The sequence below is a fragment of the Peromyscus maniculatus genome, chromosome 15 (assembly GCF_049852395.1).
Source record: "Peromyscus maniculatus bairdii isolate BWxNUB_F1_BW_parent chromosome 15, HU_Pman_BW_mat_3.1, whole genome shotgun sequence".
Taxonomy (NCBI): domain Eukaryota; kingdom Metazoa; phylum Chordata; class Mammalia; order Rodentia; family Cricetidae; genus Peromyscus; species Peromyscus maniculatus.
In genome coordinates, this window is record NC_134866.1 from 56084459 (window position 1) to 56107966 (window position 23508).

Consider the following 23508-nt stretch of genomic DNA (forward strand, 5'->3'; position numbering starts at 1 on the left):
TCTAGTTCAGCATAGAATTACTGTCGATTCCTCTCAGATTCTGACATTAGATAATTAATTGTCTTGATTCTAAAGTTGGTTTTTTTTTTTTTAAAGTTTTGTGCTGATTCCATTTTGAACTAAATTGTCCTGAAAATTCAATAGTGCCTGAACGGGTAAAGGTGTTTACCATCAAGCCTGGTGACCTGAGTTTCATCTTTGGGGACCTTTGTGGTCAAAGTAGAGAACTGACTCCACACAGGTTGTCCTCTGATTTCCATATGCTGCGCGCGCGCACGCGCACACACACACACACACACACACACACACACACACACGAGTCACATACTCGTTGTTGTTTTGGGGCTCTTTTTGGGGGGCCCACCACCAAGCTCCCAAATAAATCATACACGGAGGCTTATTCTTAATTATGAATGCCCGGTCTTAGCTTTACTTAACTTATTCCGTCTATCTTTTCCCTCCAGGCTTTTCCTGTTCTCTTACTTCTGTAAACCTTACTCTTACTCCTTGGCTTGCTGTGTAGCTTGGTGGCTGGGTGGCTGGGTGGCTGGGTGGTTGGGCCCTGAAGTCCTTCTCCTTCTCTGGCTTTTAAATCTCTCTTCCCAGATTTCTCCTTCTATATATACTCCCTGCCTGCCAGTCCCACCTATCCTTTCTCCTGCCTTGCTATTGGCCATCCAGTTCTTTATTAGGCCATCAGGTGTTTTCAACAGGCACAGTTAACACAGCTTCCTAGAGTTAAACAAATGCAACATAAACAAAACTAACACACCTTAAAATAATATTCTACAACAGTTCATAAATAAAATAAAAATATTAAAATTAGCCCTTTAATTGTAAGGGCTAGAGAGATGGCTTGGTAGTTAAGAGCACTGGCTGTCTACTCTTCCAGAGGACCCAAGTTCAATTCCTAGCATTAATATGGCAGCTCACAACTGTAACTCCGGTTCCAGGGGATCTAAGGCTGACTTCTGTCCAAGGACACCAGGGATACAAGCAAGCAAAACACCATATGCATAAAATTATGCCTAATTATTACGGTCCTATGTTTAATAATCCTAATGCTTAAATCACTGTGGGAACTTGGTAATTCTCTTCTCTCTCTCTCTCTCTCTCTCTCTCTCTCTCTCTCTCTCTCTCTCTCTCTCTCTCTCTCTCTCTCGACAGGGTTTCCCTGTGTAGCGCTGACTGTCCTGGAACTACCTCTATAGAGCAGGACAGCCTCAAAGTTGGAGATGTGCCTGAGTTTGCCTACTAAATGCTGGGATCAAAGGTGTACACCACCATACACAGCTGCTTGGCAAATTTTTAATGCTGTCTTGGAGAGTCTGAGTGAATGAGGTGAATTGCACTTACAGGGAGGAGCTTAGGTCTCTAAGCCATTCATTGTTCTACTGTTTTCATGCAGTTAGTACGCACACCCACATGAGCTAGGAGATGCTTTTTTGTCTTTTTTTTTTTTTTGGTTTTCCGAGACAGGGTTTCTCTGTGTAGCTTTGGAGCCTGTCCTGGAACTCACTTTGTAGCCCAGGCTGGCCGTGAACTCAGAGATTCTCCTGCCTCTGCCTCCTGAGTGCTGGGATTAAAGGCATGCGCCACCACTGCCCGGCTAATTTTTTTGTTTTGTTACTTTTTAGACTTAACCAGGAGACAATGGGAGGTAGATTCTATGTACTTTTACTGAATCTTAATGTCATATTAAGATATTTTTGAGATCATATTAAGGTATATTTTCATTTGAGTTTGTGAATATAAAATAGACATGTATTAAGTGCAATGTCTCAGGAATTTATAAATGACTACAAATATAAGCTAATATAAACCCAGTGAACAAGTGAAATAAAGGAGATGGCTATGAAGAAAACTTTCATATACAGTTTGAAAACATATTTGTTATGTAAAAAATTGTTTGCAGATAAACCCTTGACTTGGAAAACATAAGGCATCACCTGAGAAGATGCTGTAGGGCCGCAGAGCGCTCAGTGGAAGCCTTATAGTGGAGGTCCATCCCTAGACTCCATGTAAGAGTGAGGACAGAACCTACCACACAGTGCTGTGTTCTGGCCTCCACACACATGTCCACAAATCTTAGGCACACCTGCAAAAAATAATAATAAATAACAATAAAACTTAAATTAAAAAAGGAAAAGGTATTGCAAGGAGTAAAGGAGTTCAATACACAACAAAGAGTCTGCATAGACAAAAAAAGAATGATACAGAGGAAGGTCCACTGAAGTAGAAACTGCAACAGGCTTAGACCCCACTCCATGCCATGAGTGCCTGCAGCACCGCCTGCCAAGATGGAGACAAAGACCTAATCCATCCAAATCCACAGTTCAGTAAAGTCTCTAAATGCACCAACCTTGCTCTTTGGCTTCGGCAGTTCTGCTTCTGGATGACTGTTCTTGTTAACAGAATTATGTCACTCCAGGGTGTGGCTTTTGTGTTTAAAAGTTCACCCTGTGAAAGACTCCGGGCTACACTGGGATTCTGAACACCCAGGGTAGTCAATGGCCAGCTAATAAAGACTTTCTATTGCCTTAAACCCATGTCCAAGCAGTTTTCTCTGGTAAATACCCCACAACAAGCAGAATAAAAAATGCAACAACTAGGAATAAATTCATGTCGGCTTCACATTGGGATTGCTGACCCGAGGCTTTACAAATGTAACAGCCAGGCAGTGCCCAGGTGTCCTTGTGAATGGTGATATTTTACCTTTTCGGACAAGGTCTCATGTAGCCCAGGCTGGCCTCTATGCAAATATGTAAACAAAGAGAAAAAGTAGACTATACTCTTCAGAATGATTGTCATCAAAAACTTAATTCTTTCTAAATTAGGCTACAAATTCAATGACTTCTTTTAAAAGGACCTCCAAGACACAGTCAGCATTAAGAATTTACTAGGCAGCTGGGCAAGGTGGCGCACGCCTTTGATCCTAGCACTCGGGAGGCGGAGGCAGGCAGATCTCTGAGTTAGAGGCCAGCCTGGTCTACAGAGTGATTTCCAGGACAGCCAGGGCTACACAGAGAAACCCTGTTTTGAAACCGAATCCCCCTTAAAAAAATGAAAGAAATGAAAAAAGAAAAAAAAAAAAAGGATCTTCCATTTTGATAACTAGAAAACAGTCCAAATTTGTAGGAAAAAATAAGCAAGAGTACCTGGGGCAGAAAGAGACTAGTCCAGTGAGGCACAGGGCACCAGATTAAAAGGCAGTCTGGCAGGAAGAGAGCACTCAGAAAGGACACACTTGTGAATGGGACCTTGATACAATCAAATCAGTGGAAGAAAAGATAATGCATTCAACCTAAGATGTTATATAATGAAGTAGAGAAGATATAGTTCACACAACAAAAGGTCAATAGTTTAGCAATTAAACAAAACTGAAGAAAACAGCATCACCAAGAAACTAAAGTTAGATCTTTAATATGTAATATATTCTTCCATGGATCAAAGATCTAAGGGTTAAAAATAAAACTGTTTATGAACATCAGAGAGAAGAGCATTCTAAATAGGACACAAACCCCAAAAGCGACAAAACAAAGACTCATAAACATTTTAAAGAGTGTTTTAATTTAAAAATCATAATATTTATTTGGTACAAAGATTTGTAAATATGTTACAAGAAAGTACAAATTTCTACATGTAAAAAAATTCCAGGTCAATATCAAAAGACAAACTACAAAGAAAATATTATTTCCAGTATTTTAAAAAATGTGTTTTTAATTATTTTTATAATTTTATGTGCATGGATGCTTTGCCTGCATTTATGTCTGGGCACTACATGTGTGCCTGGTGCCCTTGATGGCCAGAAAAGGCCATTGGCTTCCCTGAACTGGAGTTACAGACCGTTGTGAGGCACCATGTGTATACCAGTAATTGAATCTGAGTCCTCTAGTTGAGTAGGAAGTGCTCTAACCCCTGAGCCATCTCTCCAGCCCTTCTTTCCCTTTTATTTTTTAAAAGGCTAATATCTAAAGCATGCATGCAATGGAAAAGCAGGCTGACAACTAATAAAGAAAATGGCCAATAACAGACATAGGGAAAGTCATCCTGATGCAAATTCTGATGGCTATTGGATCTATAAAAAATGTCAGTACTCACAATAAATAAAGGTAAAATATTTGTTATTTATTGGGCTGAGATGGCAGGCATGCATTTCTGATGAGAATGCCAATTACTAGAACTTCTTTAGAAACAACTTGGGAAAATCTATGCAAATTCTACAGATTCTTGACCCAGCAATTTCACTTCTCAGCATCTATTTTAATTGCCAATAAAAAATAAGTAAGCCAGAGCACAATATGCAAAAATAAATAGTGCATATTTATAATATATAATAATAGCATATTACCAATTGTGTGTGCGCCCGCATGCGGTGTAAAGACATGTTCACTTCGGTGTGCAAATGTACAGCTTGTCTACAAAAGGACACAAACGCGGTGGCTGCAGTTGCCTTTGGAGGGAGCGACTGGGAAAGGAAGGGGTTTCATGGTCTACCTTTTGAAGCTTTACCTTTTGCACATTTTTTTTAAACAAAAGAAATAAAACCAGTTATGTCCAGAGTCTGTGTCCCATTTATCAGTTCTAACACATCAAATATATTAAAAAAATACATAAAAAATAAGTAAGTTATGAAACATCATGATTCATAATAACCAACAGTTGTTAAAATATTTTATGTTCTATATTATCCAAAGAAACAACAAGAATGCGTGCTCCTCTCCTTTAAATACCTCTGCTATTGAACCATCAGAGGTCTGCAACAATAAGGTCTTAGTAGTAACCAGTTTTGAAAATATGTAGTTCTGTAATCATTGGCACTTAAGATATAATACGTTATTTTAAAAGAAGGTAAAATTAGCGATTACTAAGGCTGTTTCAGTTTAATACTTATCAACACATTCACATGTATCTTGACACAGCTCCTGAAGAAGAGTGGGCTGTGAGCCACTGGTGGATGGCCTTTTCGTACTTCCATGGTGCTTTCTGCCAATCCTGATGCCACCTAAGGTGGGCTATAACAGCTGAGTAATTTTGCCCTATGCTCTGTTTCCACATGATAAACTGCTCTCTATTGTACTGATGGACAGAAGCAGACACTTTAGGGTAGTTTATAATAGAACGAAGCTTCTGGTCCAAAGAATAAGTAATTTCTGGAAATTCTGTAGCAATATTTGTTAGCTCATCTGGATCTGAGGAAAGATCTGAAAGAAAAGAAATGGAATAGTTATGTGCTAAAATTGTTTTTTAGAATATCATTGTGACAGATATGTACAGGATTTATTTTCCTTTTCCTTCTTAGTGTAAGATGGGCAGTATGCATTCACATGGCACATAGTGACCTTTCAATCAGCAGCACACCATATACTCAATTGTGTTCCCCTAACATTACATCCCATAATGACTCATAGCCATCTTAGGTCAATGATCATGAAGCAAGGAATGGCTATGGATTAACACTAAAAGTGAAGCACTTGTGTTAATGAATGACCAAATATCTTCCCATCACCATCCTACCATACTGTTTTTTTTTTTCTTCTGTGTTCTTTGATGCCAGAAACAGCCCAATCCTCATAATTAGTAAGCTGGCTTAGACTTTTTCCTGTTTCCAGTTTCTTGATTTTGACACATAGGCATGCAATTATAATCATCTCACACTTCTCAGCTATAACAATTCCTCATACAATAAACCATGTTCATTTTTTACTAAATCCTTTTTTCTTTAAGCATCTTATTGCTGGGGGTTCTGTAAATTACACTAACCAGTACTGTCCATTTGAGCAAACAGCCATGGAAATAAGCACTTCTCAATCAGTACCAGTGAGAAATAATGGCAAATACTCCAGATCCACATACGTTCTTTTTACATGAGATGAGAAGACAGAGGATTCATCTCAGAACACCACTTTACTGGAAAAACGGCAAGTCAAAGACTTAGGGGTACTGACTTCAGAGAGGAAGGAAAGCTCTATGTACAGGAAAAATTTCTGTGGGTCTATATGGGTTCACTGGCCAGGAGGTGCCTGAAGGCACATGTAATTTCGCCAGTGGACTAAAGAGGCACCTCTTGAGGCAAGAATGGTCCATGAATACATGCCAGGGAGACTGTCATGGCCTCTTGAGGAAAGAACGGTCCATGAGTACATGCCACAGAGACTGTCATGGTTGGTGCATCTACCAGCCTTCCAGTCACAGTTGCCTTTTGCAGAATGTGTTGTAAAGTTGTTTTAACAGCTGTAAGATGTAAATGATTTTCCTTTGTGATTTGTTAACTGGACAGTATCCACTTAAAAACAGACACAGTGCTCTGATGAGCTGAGGGGGAGGATGAAGGAATCAGAAACCAGGAACAGACAGCAGATGCAATATCACTTTCCATCGATGGTCAAAACAGAAGGGGGCGCCTCACCCTAGAGCTGCTAAAATGAGCCCTCGCATTAGCTGTTGTGCACGATTGCTTGGTTACATGGCAATGGGCTGCAGTGACGCGCTTCTGAGTTGGTTAGGTTTGCTGGGCCTGGTGTAGGAGCGCTGTGGATTTCATTTAACCATGTCTATGAAGGTGCGTGAGTTGCTCTGTTGGAAGCTAGGAATCCCTGTTCTTAAACTTTAGGAGTTAGTCCTTTGGCCCCTAGATAATTATTTCTAGTTAATAATTCTGATATTTGTAACTAGGATGGAAACTTATGAATAAATATTAACAATGGCCTTGACACCTATTTTATGTACAGCATGGGGATAAAATATAAGAAAAACGCTAGCTGGACAGGGGTGGTGCACACCTTTAATCCCAGCACCGGGGAGGCAGAGGCAGGCGGATCTCTGTGAGTTTGAGGCCAGCCTAGTCTATAAAGTGAGTTCCAGGCCAGCCTGGGGTTTACACAGAAAACCTTGTCTCAAAAAACCAAATACTAATAATGATAATAATAATAAATAAAATAGGGGAGAAAAACTCTAAATCAAAAAATGCTATTTAAAAATGAATTCACAGAGAGGGACGCTAGAAGGCATTTTCACAGGGGGAAGGCGCTGTGGGGTTTATCCTGAGACCCATGCTGAACATTTAGTTTTATGACTTCCTAGTTCTGAGGCCCTGAACAGCTGTCACACTTTCTGGGACCCCATTTCCTTCCCAGTAAAGCGAAGAGAATGATATGCTCTCACAGGGCTGTGAGGAACATTAAAGAATGGATGCAGAATGGACAGACTCCCCAAGAGCGAAGCATTGATCACAGAATCGATGAAACTTAGGTGTGAGGAGAAGGTGTTGACTGATGATGGAGAAAAAGAACAAACGTTGGAAGATCTTACCAGGAAGCAATGGTTGAATGAGATCTGGACACCAGGCCACAGTGTGCTGCCTCCAGTTTCAGGTGCTGATGTGTGAGGCAGCCGCTCCTCTTTCATTAGTGAACACTGATAACTCACACCATCAAATGTCCTTTACCATCAGCAGTCAATAGAGTGGACACGAGGATTTTATAAACAGAGACTAATCTAAACTCTAAACCATGAGACTGGGGTGACCTATTGTAGCTTATCCCAGTATGAGAAGCAATAGGTATTCGTTTACTTTAAAAACAGCTCTCTTGAGCACGTGATGTAGATCAGCTCACTCCACTTAGAATGCATCAAGAAGCTTACCAAAGAGTTGGGGCTGCACGGAAGCACCGTCCGAGTAGGCTATGTACTTCCACTGGCCGGTCCGTAGCATGTAGGTGGAGGCGTTCACGTTGCATCCATGGAATTCACTTAGAATCCAAGGCGGACGGTGGATTTTGAATGTCTGCTCATTTGCAGAAGCCTCTGATGAGAGCCCCAACAAAGAGTACCCACTGAGGGTCTGAGGCAGAGCAAGCCCAGCAATATCTTTGGAACAAAAGTAAAACGCTTTTTCACTAATTCATTGGAATTATCTCAAACACCACCTCTATTTTCCCATCACCAAGGGTTGCAAACTAGGTATCTTATACGGATTCTGTAACCTCACTGCCTAGGCTGAAATGCTCACACTGTGAGCCACGTTACCTTGAGTGAGTTAGTAAGTTCTCTGACTGTTCCTCATTTCTTTCTTTTAAAAAATACTTTTTTTATTTATTTTTATTTTATGTGCATTGGTGTTTTGCCTGCACATTTGTCTGTGTGATGGTGTTGGAGTAATAGACAGTTGTGAGCTGTCATGTGGGTGCTGGGAATTGAACTTGGGTCCTCTGGAAAAGCAGCCAGTGCTCTTAACCACTGAGTTATCTCTCCAGCCCCATGTTTCCTCATTTCTAAGAGAGGTATAATAAAAATTCTATCTCAAATGTTCATTTTTGGTGAAAACTGGCTAACTTACATAAAAAAAAAACCACCAAGTAATCCAATTAAAAGTGAGGTATAGATAAAAACAGAGAATTCTCAACAGAAGAATCTCAAATGGCTGAGAAAAACTCAGAGAAATATTCAACATCCTTAGCCATGAGGGAAATGCAAATCAAAATAACTCTGAGATTCCATCTTACACCTGTGAGAATGGCTAAGATCAAAAACACAAGCAACAGTTCATGCTGGAGAGGATGTGGAGCAAGGGGAACACTCCTCTATTGCGGGTGGGAATGTAAACTTGTTCAGCCACTTTAGAAATCAATATGGCGGTTTCTCAGAAAATTGGGAATTGATCCCCCCAAGACCCAGCTGTACCACTCCTGAACATACACCCAAAGGACAACCACACTTGCTCAACTATGTTCATGGCAGCTTTATTTATAATGGCCAGAAACTGGAAACAACCTAGATGTTCCTCAACTGAAGAATGGATAAAGAAATGTGGAGTATAAACAATGGAGTATTATTCAGCTTAAAAAAAAATGACATGGCCGGGCAGTGGTGGCGCACACCTTTAATCCCAGCACTTGGAAGGCAGAGGCAGGTGGATCTCTGTGAGTTCAAGGCCAGCCTGGTCTACAAAGCCAGGGCTGTTTCACAGAGAAATGCTGTCTCAAAATACAAAAACAAAAACAGAAACAACAAACAAAACCCAGTGATATCATTACATTTGCAGGCAAATGGATGGAACTAGAAAAAATCATCCTGAGTGAGGTAACCCAGACCCAGGAAGACAAACATGGTATGTACTCACTCTTAAGTAGATAATAGCTATAAAGTAAAGGATAATCATGGAAGTCAACTGGCTGTTATGGCAACAGCCCATTGTATTAGCTCTTTCTCCAGGTCATTCTGCTCCTGGAGTAAGAAAGTGAAGTCATGCTTGGCAAATAGGCTGTCCTAGCAGTGCTTTAAGTAAATCACAAAACAAATCAATGAATCAGTATCTAATAATGGGCCTTTTCTACCTTATTCTACTTTAAGACAAAAGAAAGTCAGGAGGAAAGAAGCTGGGTGAGGGGGTCCATGCCTTGGCCATCATTAGTGAGCCATAAGGGGAGAACAGGACCCTGAAGTTGAATGGGAAACAGTGAGCAACTAGCATACACTCATAATCAGCATCTTAATAACATCTAATTTACAAACACAATTCAGAATTTTCTTGTTTAATATCCCTACAAATGTATAGAAAACCATGAATCTTTCTCTTCATGTTTATGAGTGGTCGGCAGTCGAATGAGGAAAGGGTCCACTCCCGTGCTCACTGTTTATCATTCAGCAAACCGGGCCCTGTTGCAGTTGCAGGAGGGTGGCAGTGGAAAGCTGACTTGCTCTTCAGAGCTGCCCTACAGCTGGGGAAAGGCTGGTGTGTCAGACGGCAAGACAGGAGCAAGGAAGCATAAAGCAGGTCTGTAGGCAGTGAGGGCAGGCAAGTGCAGGGCCGAGTCTGTGCGCTGTAGATCACACAGTCAGAACGGCTCTCTGATAAGGTGGGAGGCCAGGTAATGAGTCTTATGTAGAGCTGCAGACAAGTTCTCCTTGTTATTTCCTATGGAATACCATGTATAAAGTCCCCAAGTAAGGCACATGATTGGTTCCCAAGAGGGCTAGATGGAGCAAAGAAGGGCATGATTTTACAAGATGTTGGGGAGAGGGAAGAGGCCATGTTGATCTCCCAGGTCCAGTGAAAATACTTGGACTTGTGTTTGGGTGACACAGGAAACTGAGCAAAGTATTGATACAGACTAAGACTAACAGTGTATAGTAAATGGATAAACTGTCAGACAAGAGGAAGACAGCTGTGAAGCCATGGCAAGAGCCTAAGTAAGAGATTACAGGGACTTAAGTTTCCAGTCTACTATTGCTAGAATTGAGGTTGAGAATAAAACCAATAGCCAGGCATTGTGGCACATGCATGCCTTTTATTCCCAGCACTTAGGAAGCAAAAGCAGGATCTAAAATACAAAAATATAACAACAACAATAACAACAAAAACAAAACAAACAAACAAAACCCAAGAATAAAACTGATGTTAGTTACCTATACTAATATTATTTCAGACAGGGTCTTATCCTTGGCTGACCTAGCACTTGCTACTTAGACCAGGCTATCCACAAACTGACAGAGATCCACCTGCCTCCACCATGCCCCCAGTAAGTACTTAAATATCCGTTGTTTTGTACCTCATAAAACTGCATTTTCCTTTCTTACTTATTTAACAACACTTCCCTTAAAAACCCTTAAGCTTAAATTGCTTTCTTTTTGGAAATACTCTTTAGTATTTTGATAAGCCAGTGAGATGGTCTAGTAAGTAGAGGTAGTGGCCTTGTAGTCCTGACAACCCGAGTCTGATTCCTGGGACTCACATAGTGGAAGGAGAGACTCAACTCCCACAAGTTGTTTTCTGACCTCCACATGTATACTGTGGCACATGTGTGTCCATACACACCCACAGACAGGCTCCCATGAAATAAATAAATATAATAAAGAAATTAAAGAAACTTCTTAAACTTAAAACCCATATTTTATACCGACTTGTCCAGCAAATCTGTCATCCAATTCTATTTTAAGCCCAGTCTCACCTCTTTTGGCAGCATAAGCAAAGACTGAAATGGCAGAATTCTTGGGGTGGAGAGATGGCTCAGTGGTTAAGAGCGCGGGGTGCTGCTCTTCTAGAGGCCCTGGTTTGATTCCTAGCACTGGCATGGTAGCTCACAGCTGTCTGTAACTCTAGTTCCAGGGCATCTGACACCTCTTTCTGGCCTCTGAGGTACTTGTGCACCATAAGCATGCTTTGTAGAAAAGTATTCTAGAGAGTAACTTACAAAGAATGATTAGGCGATAATCAACTTTAATAGTATAAAGAATTCCCAGACATAAAAGCCAGCAGTGTTCTGTCAGTATGAGGCAATGATAAAATGATTACATACTATACAGACCAGCAAGGTTGAACAAACTACAAATATTCTTTGTACTTTATCATAAAGTAGCTTTTTGGAAAAAGGCATTTTTTTCAAAGTCTCATTAAAAAACTGTGAATTTAGTCTTTTAAGTAAAAGCAACCACAGCATCTTAAGTCTGAATAAACTTAATAGGAAGCTAGGTGCAAGTAAATAAATAAACCACACAGGCTTTTCCCGTTTGAGTCTTCTACTGTTTTCTATGGCACCACTTAGGAGAAGAGGGAACCTGGATTAAAACTGAGTTTAGCCTCGTACTCTTCACAGGCAATTAATTTATGAAATATGATGCAGCGACAGTTGAGCCACCAAGGAAAGGACTAGGGTTCTAAGACTAGATTATCATTTATAATTGAACCTCTTAATTAAAAGGAAGATCTCTGAAGATGTTTGGTCAAAATATGCATGTTTATTTATTCCACAGTGAGAAAGAACATGCTGCCTCACAGGTCCAATTTGAGAGCTAATCATTCCTAGAATTCCTTTAAATTCTTCCATCACTGAGAAATGACAGGTTTTAAAAGGCTGAATTGAATACCAGGAACACAAACCTTCAGGATTAACTTAGCTTTGTTAGCTGTAATGGGTGTTAAATAAAGCAAAAGAGAGTTTAGGGCGATTAATCTGGTATAATTGGTAATCATATATCCCTATTCTAGAAAAAAATGTGCTGATTTGGATAGCAAATTAGATGGATATTGTCTCAAATAAAACCAATCCTTGCTCATACAATGTTAGAACCACTTTCTTTTAAATAATATAAGTAGTCTATTTTCATCTCAGTACACTTTCAAACCTAATCTATGATTTAGGTTTTTAGGTCAGACATTTACCAGGTTTCTAATTCTTTAATAGTATCCAGAGATACACATCTGTGTACATCTACAGGCCACTTCCTGAAGGTAGGCAGGCTTCCAAGAAATGGGGTCACATTTGCCTTGAGAAAATGTGTGCCAGTTTTTATTCTAGCAGCAAATGGGAAGGCCTATTTCCAACAGAAGATTTTCCAGTTCTCAGTTTTTGTAAACTCTGTATGTGAAAGAATATGTGCATTCTTATTTAAATAGTTTGTTTGTTTTTGAGACAGGGTCTCATTATGTACCTGACTGGCCAGCAACTTGCTATATAGACCAGGCTGGCCTCAAATTCACAAAGATCCATTTACTTAAGCTTCTAAAAACAAACACATATATATCTTGGCTGCTTGTACATCTTCTGTTGTGAAGTGGTTTACGTCTTTTGGCTCGGTCGTTAATAAGGCATCTCTCTATGTCTTCTTAACAGATTTGTAAGAGCTCTATGGATATTACACTTTCATTATTTATAAAAATATGATTAACTTAAGTAGTTTTCACGGCGTTGTTACAACACGGTTCCTATCTTACCACTGGCTGACTTCTGAAGAACGGACACTTTAGTGTTTTACTGAAAGGCCCACGCACAGACACTTTCCTGCATTCTCTTCCTCTATCTGAGTATCATATATATCAGCAGCATTTGCTCTTCTGGCAATGAAAAGAATCTCTTATGTAACACACTGTAAACTGTGCTAACCTTGACACTGTTAATTTAATTTTTACTTGAGAATTGGAGAGAAAATCATTTTTGGCTTTATTCCTTTTACTATTTCTGGACAGGCCTAACAAACACAGAATTCTGTTAACATATTTTTGCAGTGAAATCTAACTGAGGAGCAGTCTATAATCAAAAATTTCATGGATGATCAAAATAAAGGTCTATGTCAACCTTTAGCTCTAGAATAAAGGACAAATTACAGAGAAAAACCTACAACTGCCAAGAACGTTAATCATTTTAGAACAAGGATGGACTTAAAGATGTTTCTGGAAAATTCTTATTTTCAAGTACCATAAACCATGGAGTACCTTGCTTGGTGGAAAAATAAATATCCCCATATCTCAGCTAGCTTTAGCAGGTAAAAATATCATGATGGCAGTATATTTGATATTTAGTTAAGATATTTAAAGCTATCTGTGGATACATGATGACGTATGCAAATCTGGACATTATCCTGAACTTTTATAATGTATAAAGTGGCAAGTAGGGATAACTATACTGTGTACGCTAGCTTTTTGCCACTGTGACAAATACTCCAGGAAAAACCTTAAGGAAGTGAAGATTTCTTTCAGCTATGGTTTCAGAGCCTGTGGCCGGTGCGTTCCTTTTCTGTGGTCTGTGGTAAGATGTAACATCATGGCAGCAAGAGCACACAGTGGCGCAGAAGGAAGAGGGGCTGGAAGAAGGGGCTGGGCACAGCACAGTTTTCAAAGGTACTCCAGTCAGGCCCCACGCCTTACAGATTCCAGCACCTCCCGAAACAGTGCCAAGCCTTCAACACTTGAGCATGTGAGGTCCATTTCATATTCAAACTGCAACTGGTACCTCAACAATGTAGTGTACATTAGAAAAAAAACAGACAAATTAAACAAAAAAAATTAAACAACCCAATCAATAAATGAACTAGTGAGATGAAAAAACAGTTCTCAAAAGATAAAATGTAAATTGTCAATAAACATATGAATGTTCAACCTCACTGGCCATCAGAGAAACTCAAATCAAACCACACTGAGATTCCATCCCACCAGTCAGAATGGCAGCCCTCAAGAAAACAGCACCACCGAGGACGCAGACCAAGCAGAGGGGACCTGGGTCACTGCTGGTGGGAGCCTAAGTAGTCAATCTCTATGGAAGTCAGTAAGGAGGTTTCTCAAAAACACTAACAACAGACCTTCCATATGACCCAGCTGTACACCTTGTATGACAACTTAAACAAATAAGAAAAGAATATAAAGAATGAGATGTGCAAAGTAGAGGAATACAGAGCAATGTTTAACTAAAAACAATGGGAACCTTGCATATTAACCAGCTAGTGTACAGTGACTATGTAGGAAGAGACTACGACCCACAGTGGATGACTCCTCAAAGATAATGGACTACTTATTTGTTAAGTCAAAAAGCCAAGATGCAAAACAGCACTAACATCGAGAGAAGCACAGAAAAAGCCCAATTTTCTACAACTTCTCCAGTGCTTTCTGCACACTCAGACAATGTCAAAGTCAGGCAAATATGACCCAAAGATGCTGTTCTCTGGGAAAGCAAGTTCTACATGAGGCAAAAATTGTAAAGAAAAGCCAACATTACCATGTTTCTAAAACTTTATGGATGCTAATAAAGGGGCATGTAGAAAAGAGAATCACACACATGTAGAAGTAGAGAATCACGTGCAGAAGTAGAGAATCACATTCATGTAGAAGTAGAGAATCACATTCATATAGAAATAGAGAATCACATACATGTAGAAGTAGAGAATCACATTCATGTAGAAGTAGAGAATCACATTCATGTAGAAGTAGAGAATCACATACATGTAGAAGTAGAGAATCACATTCATGTAGTAGAGAATTACATTCATGTAGAATTAGAGAATCACATACATGTAGAAGTAGAGAATCACATTCATGTAGAATTAGAGAATTACATACATGTAGAAGCAGAGAATCACATACATGTAGAAGCAGAGAATCACATACATGTTACTCAATAAAACAGAATGAAGGTAAGAAAAGGAGGAGTAGGGGATATGAGAAAGAAAATGCTCGACATGAATACACAAGTTCAGGAACGCTTTAAAAAACCATGAGAGAAAGTAACAGGGACCTGGGCACCAAGTGAGATGTGGTTGAGCTGGCTGCACGTGGTTGCTGCTCTGTAGTAAGGGGAAATCAAGTGATGAGTGACCAACCAGAGACTGAAGCTCTAAGGAGTAGGAAGATGTCCAAGCACAAACAACAACAGGAATAACAGAGGAGAGAGCTCTGATTTAAACCACTTCTGAGGACACTGAGCAGAAGGAAGAAAATAAGAACTTGTATTGCTTTGATTTTTAAGGAATGTGTTCCATATTTTACCATTTCCAAAGTAGAGAAATGTTATCTTTAACCAACATGTGTAAGTTAATGCTAGTTTTTGCAATTGGTGATGCCACAGAGCAGAATTATAGTATTTAAACAGTGACTTTAAATTACTCTGCTAAATTAAAAACCTACAGTTTTACCTAATTTCCTCTGAGTTTGAAGACGTCCTTAGTCTATTATCTTCAATGTAGCTTGCTATTGCAGTCCAAATGTTACTACTATGGACCTTTGGCTGTCCCTACAGACATTAAGAAGCAGGCAATAAAGTAAATAGTGTACAACTAGGAAAAATGTTTTAGGGGAAATACGTTCACACGATTAGACAGAAAATGAGAATGGCCCACGTAGGCTCATATATTTGAATACTTGGCCCCAGCTGGTGGAACTGTTTGGGAAGGATTAGGAGGTGTGGCCTTGTTGGAGGACGTGTGTCCCTGGAGGAGGCTTTGCAGTTTCAGAAGACTCATGTGATTCCCAGTGCTCTTTCTCTGCCTTAAGGCTGTGGATCAAGATGTGAGGTCTGAGCTGCTCCGGCCACCATCATAGACTCTCACCCTCTGAAAACATGAGCCAACTAAATTCTTTCTTTTAATAGTAGCCTTGGCCTTGGTGCTTTGTCTCAGCAACAGAAAAGTAACTTTTTACACCCTGTAAAAAAGTGGATAGAAGATTCTATAGTGGAAATACTTTTATTTTAGGGAGATGGTGGTAGGGAGTTGAATGTTGTATGTAAATAAATAAAATAAAGTTATGCACCCAAAAATGTGATGTGTCTTATTTTAGAGTCATATCTTGATTTACTAATGTGAGTGAAGGTCATTAGAACCAGAGGGACATCATCCTTGTTTTTCAGAGTACAAACCTGACTCAGAGTGAGAGTCACTCAAGTTAGTGGAATTCCGAGTACTTGGCTTGTTTTTTTTACCCCCCCCCACCATTACAAATAAATATTTCCATAAACAGTACTCACCCAGCATTGTAGGGTAGATATCCACAAGAGAAACAAAATTTGGCACTTGTAGGTTGACCTTAATTCCTGGTCCCATCATCAACAGTGGAACATGAGCACTAGCTTCATACATACTCATTTTATAAAACTGGCGGTGTTCCATGGCCATCTCTCCATGGTCTGAAGTATATATAACAATTGTTTTCTGAAGAAGATCTAGCTTGCGAAGAGCCAAAATAATTTCACCTACCATAAAAATCAAGATAGTTCTTTAGATTAGCTTTAGCTCACGTTTGATTTTGCCACACTAAGTTTAATCAACAGCACCCAGAATGTGTTGCAATACTTCTTACCAGCCAAGTAACCCTAATATTCTCACGGGCTTTCTCCTCAGCGGACAGACTGAGGAGAGGAAGGTAGGAAGGCAGTATCTATTGGATCACCTCTTTAGCTTCTGTCAGAGAATACCTGAGGCCTGACAGACAAGTCTGGATGTCACTCTAGACATGACTCAGATGTTAATGAAGACTGCCATCACTACTGACCCAAGCTTTCTGTACAATAAGAGGGGTTAAGAGCAAACCAAACTTCCTTGCTATCTCTTCTCCTAGCTCCTCATGTTACGGCCATTTTATGCTCTTAAACCTGGCTTATGGTAACTAAGGCTGTGTCATGAGCACACAGAGCAACTTGGGAGTAACTGAGCAGTGATATTCTGAGAAGCATTGTCTCTGACTTGAAAATTTCTCCCCACTGGAATTATGAGAATCAAAATAAAGCATAGTGCAGAGAAAGGGGAAATTATCTTTATTTGCTAGATCTTGAATTTGGGGTGCAAAGGTCTATATTAAATACACATATTTATAGGTCCAGTCAGAGTTGAGGTCCAATGCTCTAAGACCTCATGATCTTTCAACTAGACAAAACCTGCTTACTACTTTCTTTCCTTCTCTACTCCTTTCTTCTCAGGAGTGTTCCTTGCACACTCTGATGGACGCCTTGCTTCTAGAAGATCTGATAGCCTGGTCTTGCCATACTACTCTCCATATATACCCCCTCAACTATCTGGTGAAGCTTTGCATTCCAGCAGCCTCAGACCATAAAGTGCACTCTGAAGAGTGTATCAGTTTGTGGTTTCTTTTCCTCTGTGTCGAATGTCCTTTCTCCTACCCTCCTCTCATGCTTTCACCCTCCTTCTATGGTGCCTTCTCTGCTCTTCCACACACACTGACTCACTCTGTTCCCCAGGCTCCCTATGGTTTGTCCTGACTGCAGTAATACATTGTAAACCCTGATGTTTATCTGTTTGTCTGTAAACACACATGAGCCATAGCAGTGGGCGGAGGCCTGAGGGAGGTGTGGGAGTCAGTCCTTTCCTTTTCCCGTGTGCATGACAAGCACTTTACATACTGCTCCCTCCTGCTGATCGAACTGCGTTTGTTTGATGAACCTTTAGCTATCAGGTGCTGTGTGGGCAATATGTTGAATACTATCAAGAAATAACACCCTCAACTCTTCTTTGTGGAGCACACATCTATGCCCTGGGGTGTAACCTCCCTTCTGTGTGCTTCTTTAATGTTCAAGGATGGAAGAGTGTATATTATGTATGTAAAGTAAAATTCATAAAGTATATTTTGAAATATATTATCCATCTCCCTCTCTAAAAAAGAAATTACATGTTAATTTAAGACATTACAATTATTTGTATTTTCTGCCTCATCTACCTAGGATGTCCCTGGTTTTGCTTTCTCCATGCTGGCTTTTTCTCAGATCTCAGCTTACACACTACCTCCTCAGGAGTGCCGTCCCCGATACTCTGTTAGTATCCTAGTCTCACTGTTCTGTTTCCTCTAGCCATCCACTGCTTACGTCACAACACTATGTCTGTTCACATGCTCAGTATCTGTGCATTTTTTCTTTTCTGTTGAAGACACTGCAAAAGTTGTCTGTCCTACCTGCTGCAGCACAGAGCACACGGTGTTTCACATTAGAAGACGTAATAGCAAACTTTTAAAGCAACTGGAGAGTGCAGATGAGTAAACATTTCCCAGTGTCAGGAAATACCAATGAAATACACTCAGTGTACACTCATATGTCTAAACTAACACAGTCAGAGTTATGCTAGAGAAACACTTAAAATCCCACTGTCATGAGGGAGAACTTGGCGCCAGGTGTGGTGGTGTGTACTAATTCTAACACTTGAGAGACAGCAGCAGAAAAATCAGGGATTCAAGGCCAGCTTAAGTTACATAGTGGGTTCAAGGTTAGTCTCTCTCTCTCTCTCTCTCTCTCTCTCTCTCTCTCTCTCTCTCTCTCTCTCTCTCTCACACACACACACACACACACACACACACAGAGAACTTGGAAAGTCCTTGTTACTTTTTCACATATACACTGATTAAATAAATAATGTGTCTACATGGCTTCCTTCTTTCTGCTGTATTCTATTTCCTCAGTGAATACTTCTAATAGCACTGGCTGTTTTTTTGTATATAGAAAGAGGTGCTATCCACACTTGACCAGTGAAGTTATGTTCTGTCCCAAAATGTAGCAAGTGAGTGACATGATGTTGTGAAAATAACTTGTCATCAAAACAGCTGCTGATTTTTAAAACCAAGATTTCTTAATGTAGGAAGTGGAAACAGCACTACCATGATGGGGGAAATCTCTGACAGCCATGGAGGCAGGCTTGTCTGAGCTGACTTTGAGGCCGAATGTCAGGAAACCCAGTGATTGCAGTCATCAGAGGAAGTGGATCTGAGCTGTAGGTAAGCCTTCCTCTAAAGGGTCTAGGGAGAATGAATTTGTTTGCAGTATTACAAGTGTGGAAACAGCTATAATGCTAACAAAGAAGTCCCTCTCTTAAAAAATTCTTAGAGACATTAAAATGAGACTAATACATATGTAATAAAACCAATAAAAATGGTAGTAAATATTGGGTGTTAATTATTTATACTGAAGGCATTTTTTACACAGTGAATGTTTACCTGTAAACTAGTAAAGAGATTAGCTAAAAAATTAACAGATCTCATAAATTAGTGGGACCATGTTTAATCTGCTTATATTATCCTCACAGGCCCACCTGTCATTAAAAACTAATTACAACTCCCAGCTCTCCTAAAGAAGTGTCTTTTCCTCTCTCTCCTCCTCCTCCTCTCAGTCTCCTTATTGTCTCAGTCTTTGAGGTGTTCAGTTATAAACCCAAGCCACAGCAATCCTCTGGCAGAGCAAGGTCACCAGGCTTGAATTCTTACAGGGTCATAAAGGCAGTAAGAATTTTCCTCAGGCAGTGGCCGGCAGGCTTTCTTTTTACAACCCAAATGAGTGATAATGATCAATTAGTCAAGAAGAGAATTTATGTGCTCAATCTACATTCTTAGAAAAGTGGTTAGGTAAGAAATTACTATTAGTAAGGCTGTAAGGAAGGAGGGTCTCACCCTAAAATGCACAAGAAATAAAGCTATCCTCCTGACCTAGGAGACAGGTGTTGTTTAGTTTGGCCTTGGATGCTTGATAGGTATTTTAGATAAGTACACTGTTAGGAGTTCTTGGAAGCATGCATAGCATTACAAGAAAATCATTGTAGGAACCAGCTAATATATATATTTGCAAATTCAAGAGAAGATATATATAAAAGCTAAAATATCACCAAGACTTCTTAAGCCATGGCTTGACCTTTGGAGAAGTCCTTGACTTTGTGACAGTATCTGCTATCACATTTTCCTGCGTCTTGCAGCATTTATTTAACATTTTACAGACAATAACTTCCTAATTGTGATTTATAAATTAGTGTTAATATAGTTCCTGTCCTTTTGACTGTGATTCTTAGCCTTCAAGAGCTAAGCTGTCTCCAGCCTGAGTGTTGACATTTCTAGGACACTACATACATGCTAACTGACATCTGTTATCTTTCTGTGTGAGAGGAGTGCAGGGAAGGGACATGGACCTCTCTTTACCACGAGTGGAGGCTGAGAAGCAGAACATGCTGGAACAATAGACTGAACTATGTGTCCTCTGTAAGTAAGTACTCTTAACCACTCTAGAAGACGTTTTCATTTCATTTGATTTTATTTTTCTCTCATATATTACTCCTGACTAGAGTTTCCCCTCCCTTCTGTTTCTCCCCCTAGAAAACATTTTAAGATGTTTAAAATGACACTATGAAGCAAACATGAGTGCTTTGCTGTTTTCACAACACCTTAACCTGCCATCTGCCCTCCCTAAGACTGATATTTCCAGTCATCATAAGATTCATATTGGAATTTTGCTATTTTAATGTATATATAAGTGATTTTATAGAAATAATTTAATCTACAACTTTTATCAGAAAGTGACTTTTTCTATCTTTACATAAAAATATTACTTGATAACTAATGATAAGCATATGTAAGAAATTCACATCTATTTGAAAAAAAGTTAAAGAGATTTTCTACTCTTAATTCCTCTATGTCTCCATCTATTTAACTTCTGATGACTATTCTCCTGAGACTCCAAAGGTGTGTGCAGAACACCAAACTGATTCCTCTACATCAGTATTTGGAATGTGAAACTTCTCATCTCTTGGAAAATGAGCTGCCTTACAGTTAGTTACATGCCTGCCGTGTCCAGCCAAGTGTTTTGTTTCAAGCAGAAAACAGCTTTCTATGACTTTTTATGTATGAAACAACCTGAGAACTTATGAATAATTAAAATAGAAAGGGTCCTTTATTTTGTTGTTAATGTATTTTTATGAGTCAAGATCTTCAAAGTTCCAAGTCTGAAGGATCTAAGCAACTGCTTTAAGAAATATCTGAGGGTGCTCCCGAAAGCCTCAACTAGCACAAGCACAATTTGTTGGAAAAATATTATCCTTTCCTTCCTTTAATTGCTTATTAGTTATACCACCTACCTAGCATAGCATCTGTCTCAGCACACATAGCATAATAAAATGCTCTAATGTTCTTAATTTCCATTTCGGTAAAGTTCCCTGTGCAGTTTTTTGTATAGGAAGAGTAATAGTCCACAGGGTGCATTTCTGACAAAGCTGACCACTTTGGGATTTTGATGGCATCATAGGCTACCTGAAAAGGAAGAAGGAAAAGCTTTATATTAGCAAAGTCATAGTATCCTTTCTTCCCACAAATATCTGTGGCAAACTTCACACCGTCTCATACATAGAGTGATTAAAAAGAACATGCTAATTCTCCAAGCAGGGGTGTGCCGAGTAAACCTTATTTCACTGTCTGGAACAGGAGCGTTTCAGGTTTTGATAAGCTTTCTTTGAAGGGTCATAAAGCAATCAGATTTGTCTCCCAGTGATAAATCCATGAGACACTTCACAAAAGTGGATAATGAAAGAAAACTCAGAAAGATGAACATTCAGTAAAGAAATGAAATGTGCTAAGACTAAAGTGAATTCAAGTCACACATATATGAAATAATAGAAGAAAAGGATAGTCTTGGGATGCTAATAGTGCTGCTATCTCAAAGAATTCAGATTCATGGTCAGAGGAGCTTATGGGTTGTATACTTAACATTACCAGGAAGACCAGTTTGAAGAAAAGGATTGAGATTTACATACAGAAACCTGTAAAAATATTCACACTGAAGGAACTCTACATTGGAAGCCAAAAAGTAAAAATGTAGGAAGTTGATTTAAACAGAGAAAGAAATATGAGAATTTGCAAAGCCAAGAGACGATGCTTGCTGTAGGTCAGCTGCACAGGGAGGGGAAGGCAGGCATGCTCACACTGCGGGTCAGGAGCTGCACAGAAGGCAGGCATGCTCACACTGCAGGTCAGGAGCTGCACAGAGAAAGGCAGGCATGCTCACACTGCAGGTCAGGAGCTGCACAGAGAGGGGAAGGCAGGCATGCTCACACTGCAGGTCAGGAGCTGCACAGGGAGGAGAAGGCAGGCATGCTCACACTGCAGGTCAGGAGCTGCACAGAGGAAGGCAGGCATGCTCACACTGCAGGTCAGGAGCTGCACAGGGAGGGGAAGGCAGGCATGCTCACACTGCAGGTCAGGAGCTGCACAGGGAGGGGAAGGCAGGCATGCTCACACTGCAGGTCAGGAGCTGCACAGGAGAAGGCAGGCATGCTCACACTGCAGGTCAGGAGCTGCACAGAAGGCAGGCATGCTCACACTGCAGGTCAGGAGCTGCACAGAGGAAGGCAGGAACAGCTCACACTGCGGGTCAGGAGCTGCACAGAGGAAGGCAGGCATGTCTCACACTGCAGGTCAGGAGCTGCACAGGAGAAGGCAGGCATGCTCACACTGCGGGTCAGGAGCTGCACAGGGAGGAGAAGGCAGGCATGCTCACACTGCAGGTCAGGAGCGGCACAGAAGGCAGGCATGCTCACACTGCAGGTCAGGAGCTGCACAGGGAAAGGCAGGCATGCTCACACTGCAGGTCAGGAGCTGCACAGAGAGGGGAAGGCAGGCATGCTCACACTGCAGGTCAGGAGCTGCACAGGGAGGAGAAGGCAGGCATGCTCACACTGCAGGTCAGGAGCTGCACAGGGAGGGGAAGGCAGGCATGCTCACACTGCAGGTCAGGAGCTGCACAGGAGAAGGCAGGCATGCTCACACTGCAGGTCAGGAGCTGCACAGAAGGCAGGCATGCTCACACTGCAGGTCAGGAGCTGCACAGAGGAAGGCAGGCATGCTCACACTGCAGGTCAGGAGCTGCACAGGAGAAGGCAGGCATGCTCACACTGCAGGTCAGGAGCTGCACAGGGAGGAGAAGGCAGGCATGCTCACACTGCGGGTCAGGAGCGGCACAGAAGGCAGGCATGCTCACACTGCAGGTCAGGAGCTGCACAGAGAGGGGAAGGCAGGCATGCTCACACTGTGGGTCAGGAGCTGCACAGAAGGCAGGCATGCTCACACTGCAGGTCAGGAGCTGCACAGAGCAAGGCAGGCATGCTCATACTGCAGGTCAGGAGCTGCACAGAGAGGGGAAGGCAGGCATGCTCACACTGCAGGTCAGGAGCTGCACAGAAGGCAGGCATGCTCACACTGCAGGTCAGGAGCTGCACAGAGCAAGGCAGGCATGCTCACACTGCAGGTCAGGAGCTGCACAGAGAGGGGAAGGCAGGCATGCTCACACTGCAGGTCAGGAGCTGCACAGAGAGGGGAAGGCAGGCATGCTCACACTGCAGGTCAGGAGCTGCACAGTGAGGGGAAGGCAGGCATGCTCACACTGCAGGTCAGGAGCTGCACAGGGAGGAGAAGGCAGGCATGCTCACACTGCAGGTCAGGAGCTGCACAGAGGAAGGCAGGCATGCTCACACTGCAGGTCAGGAGCTGCACAGGGA

At 41.0% G+C, this 23508-nt stretch overlaps 1 protein-coding gene across 1 annotated transcript in view; it reads right to left on the reverse strand.

Annotated features, from left to right (window-relative positions):
• Positions 1-3549: 3549 nt before the first annotated feature.
• The window catches only part of Arsk (arylsulfatase family member K), a 45570-nt gene continuing 25611 nt past the window's right edge, over positions 3550-23508 (reverse strand). The window contains exons 5-8 of the mRNA XM_006986540.4: positions 21097-21268; positions 16230-16454; positions 7645-7869; positions 3550-5204 (exon numbers count right to left, since the gene is read on the reverse strand). Of these exons, the coding sequence (XP_006986602.1) occupies positions 4903-5204; positions 7645-7869; positions 16230-16454; positions 21097-21268 (924 nt within the window). The 3' untranslated portion in view covers positions 3550-4902. The remainder of the gene's footprint in view (positions 5205-7644; positions 7870-16229; positions 16455-21096; positions 21269-23508) is intronic.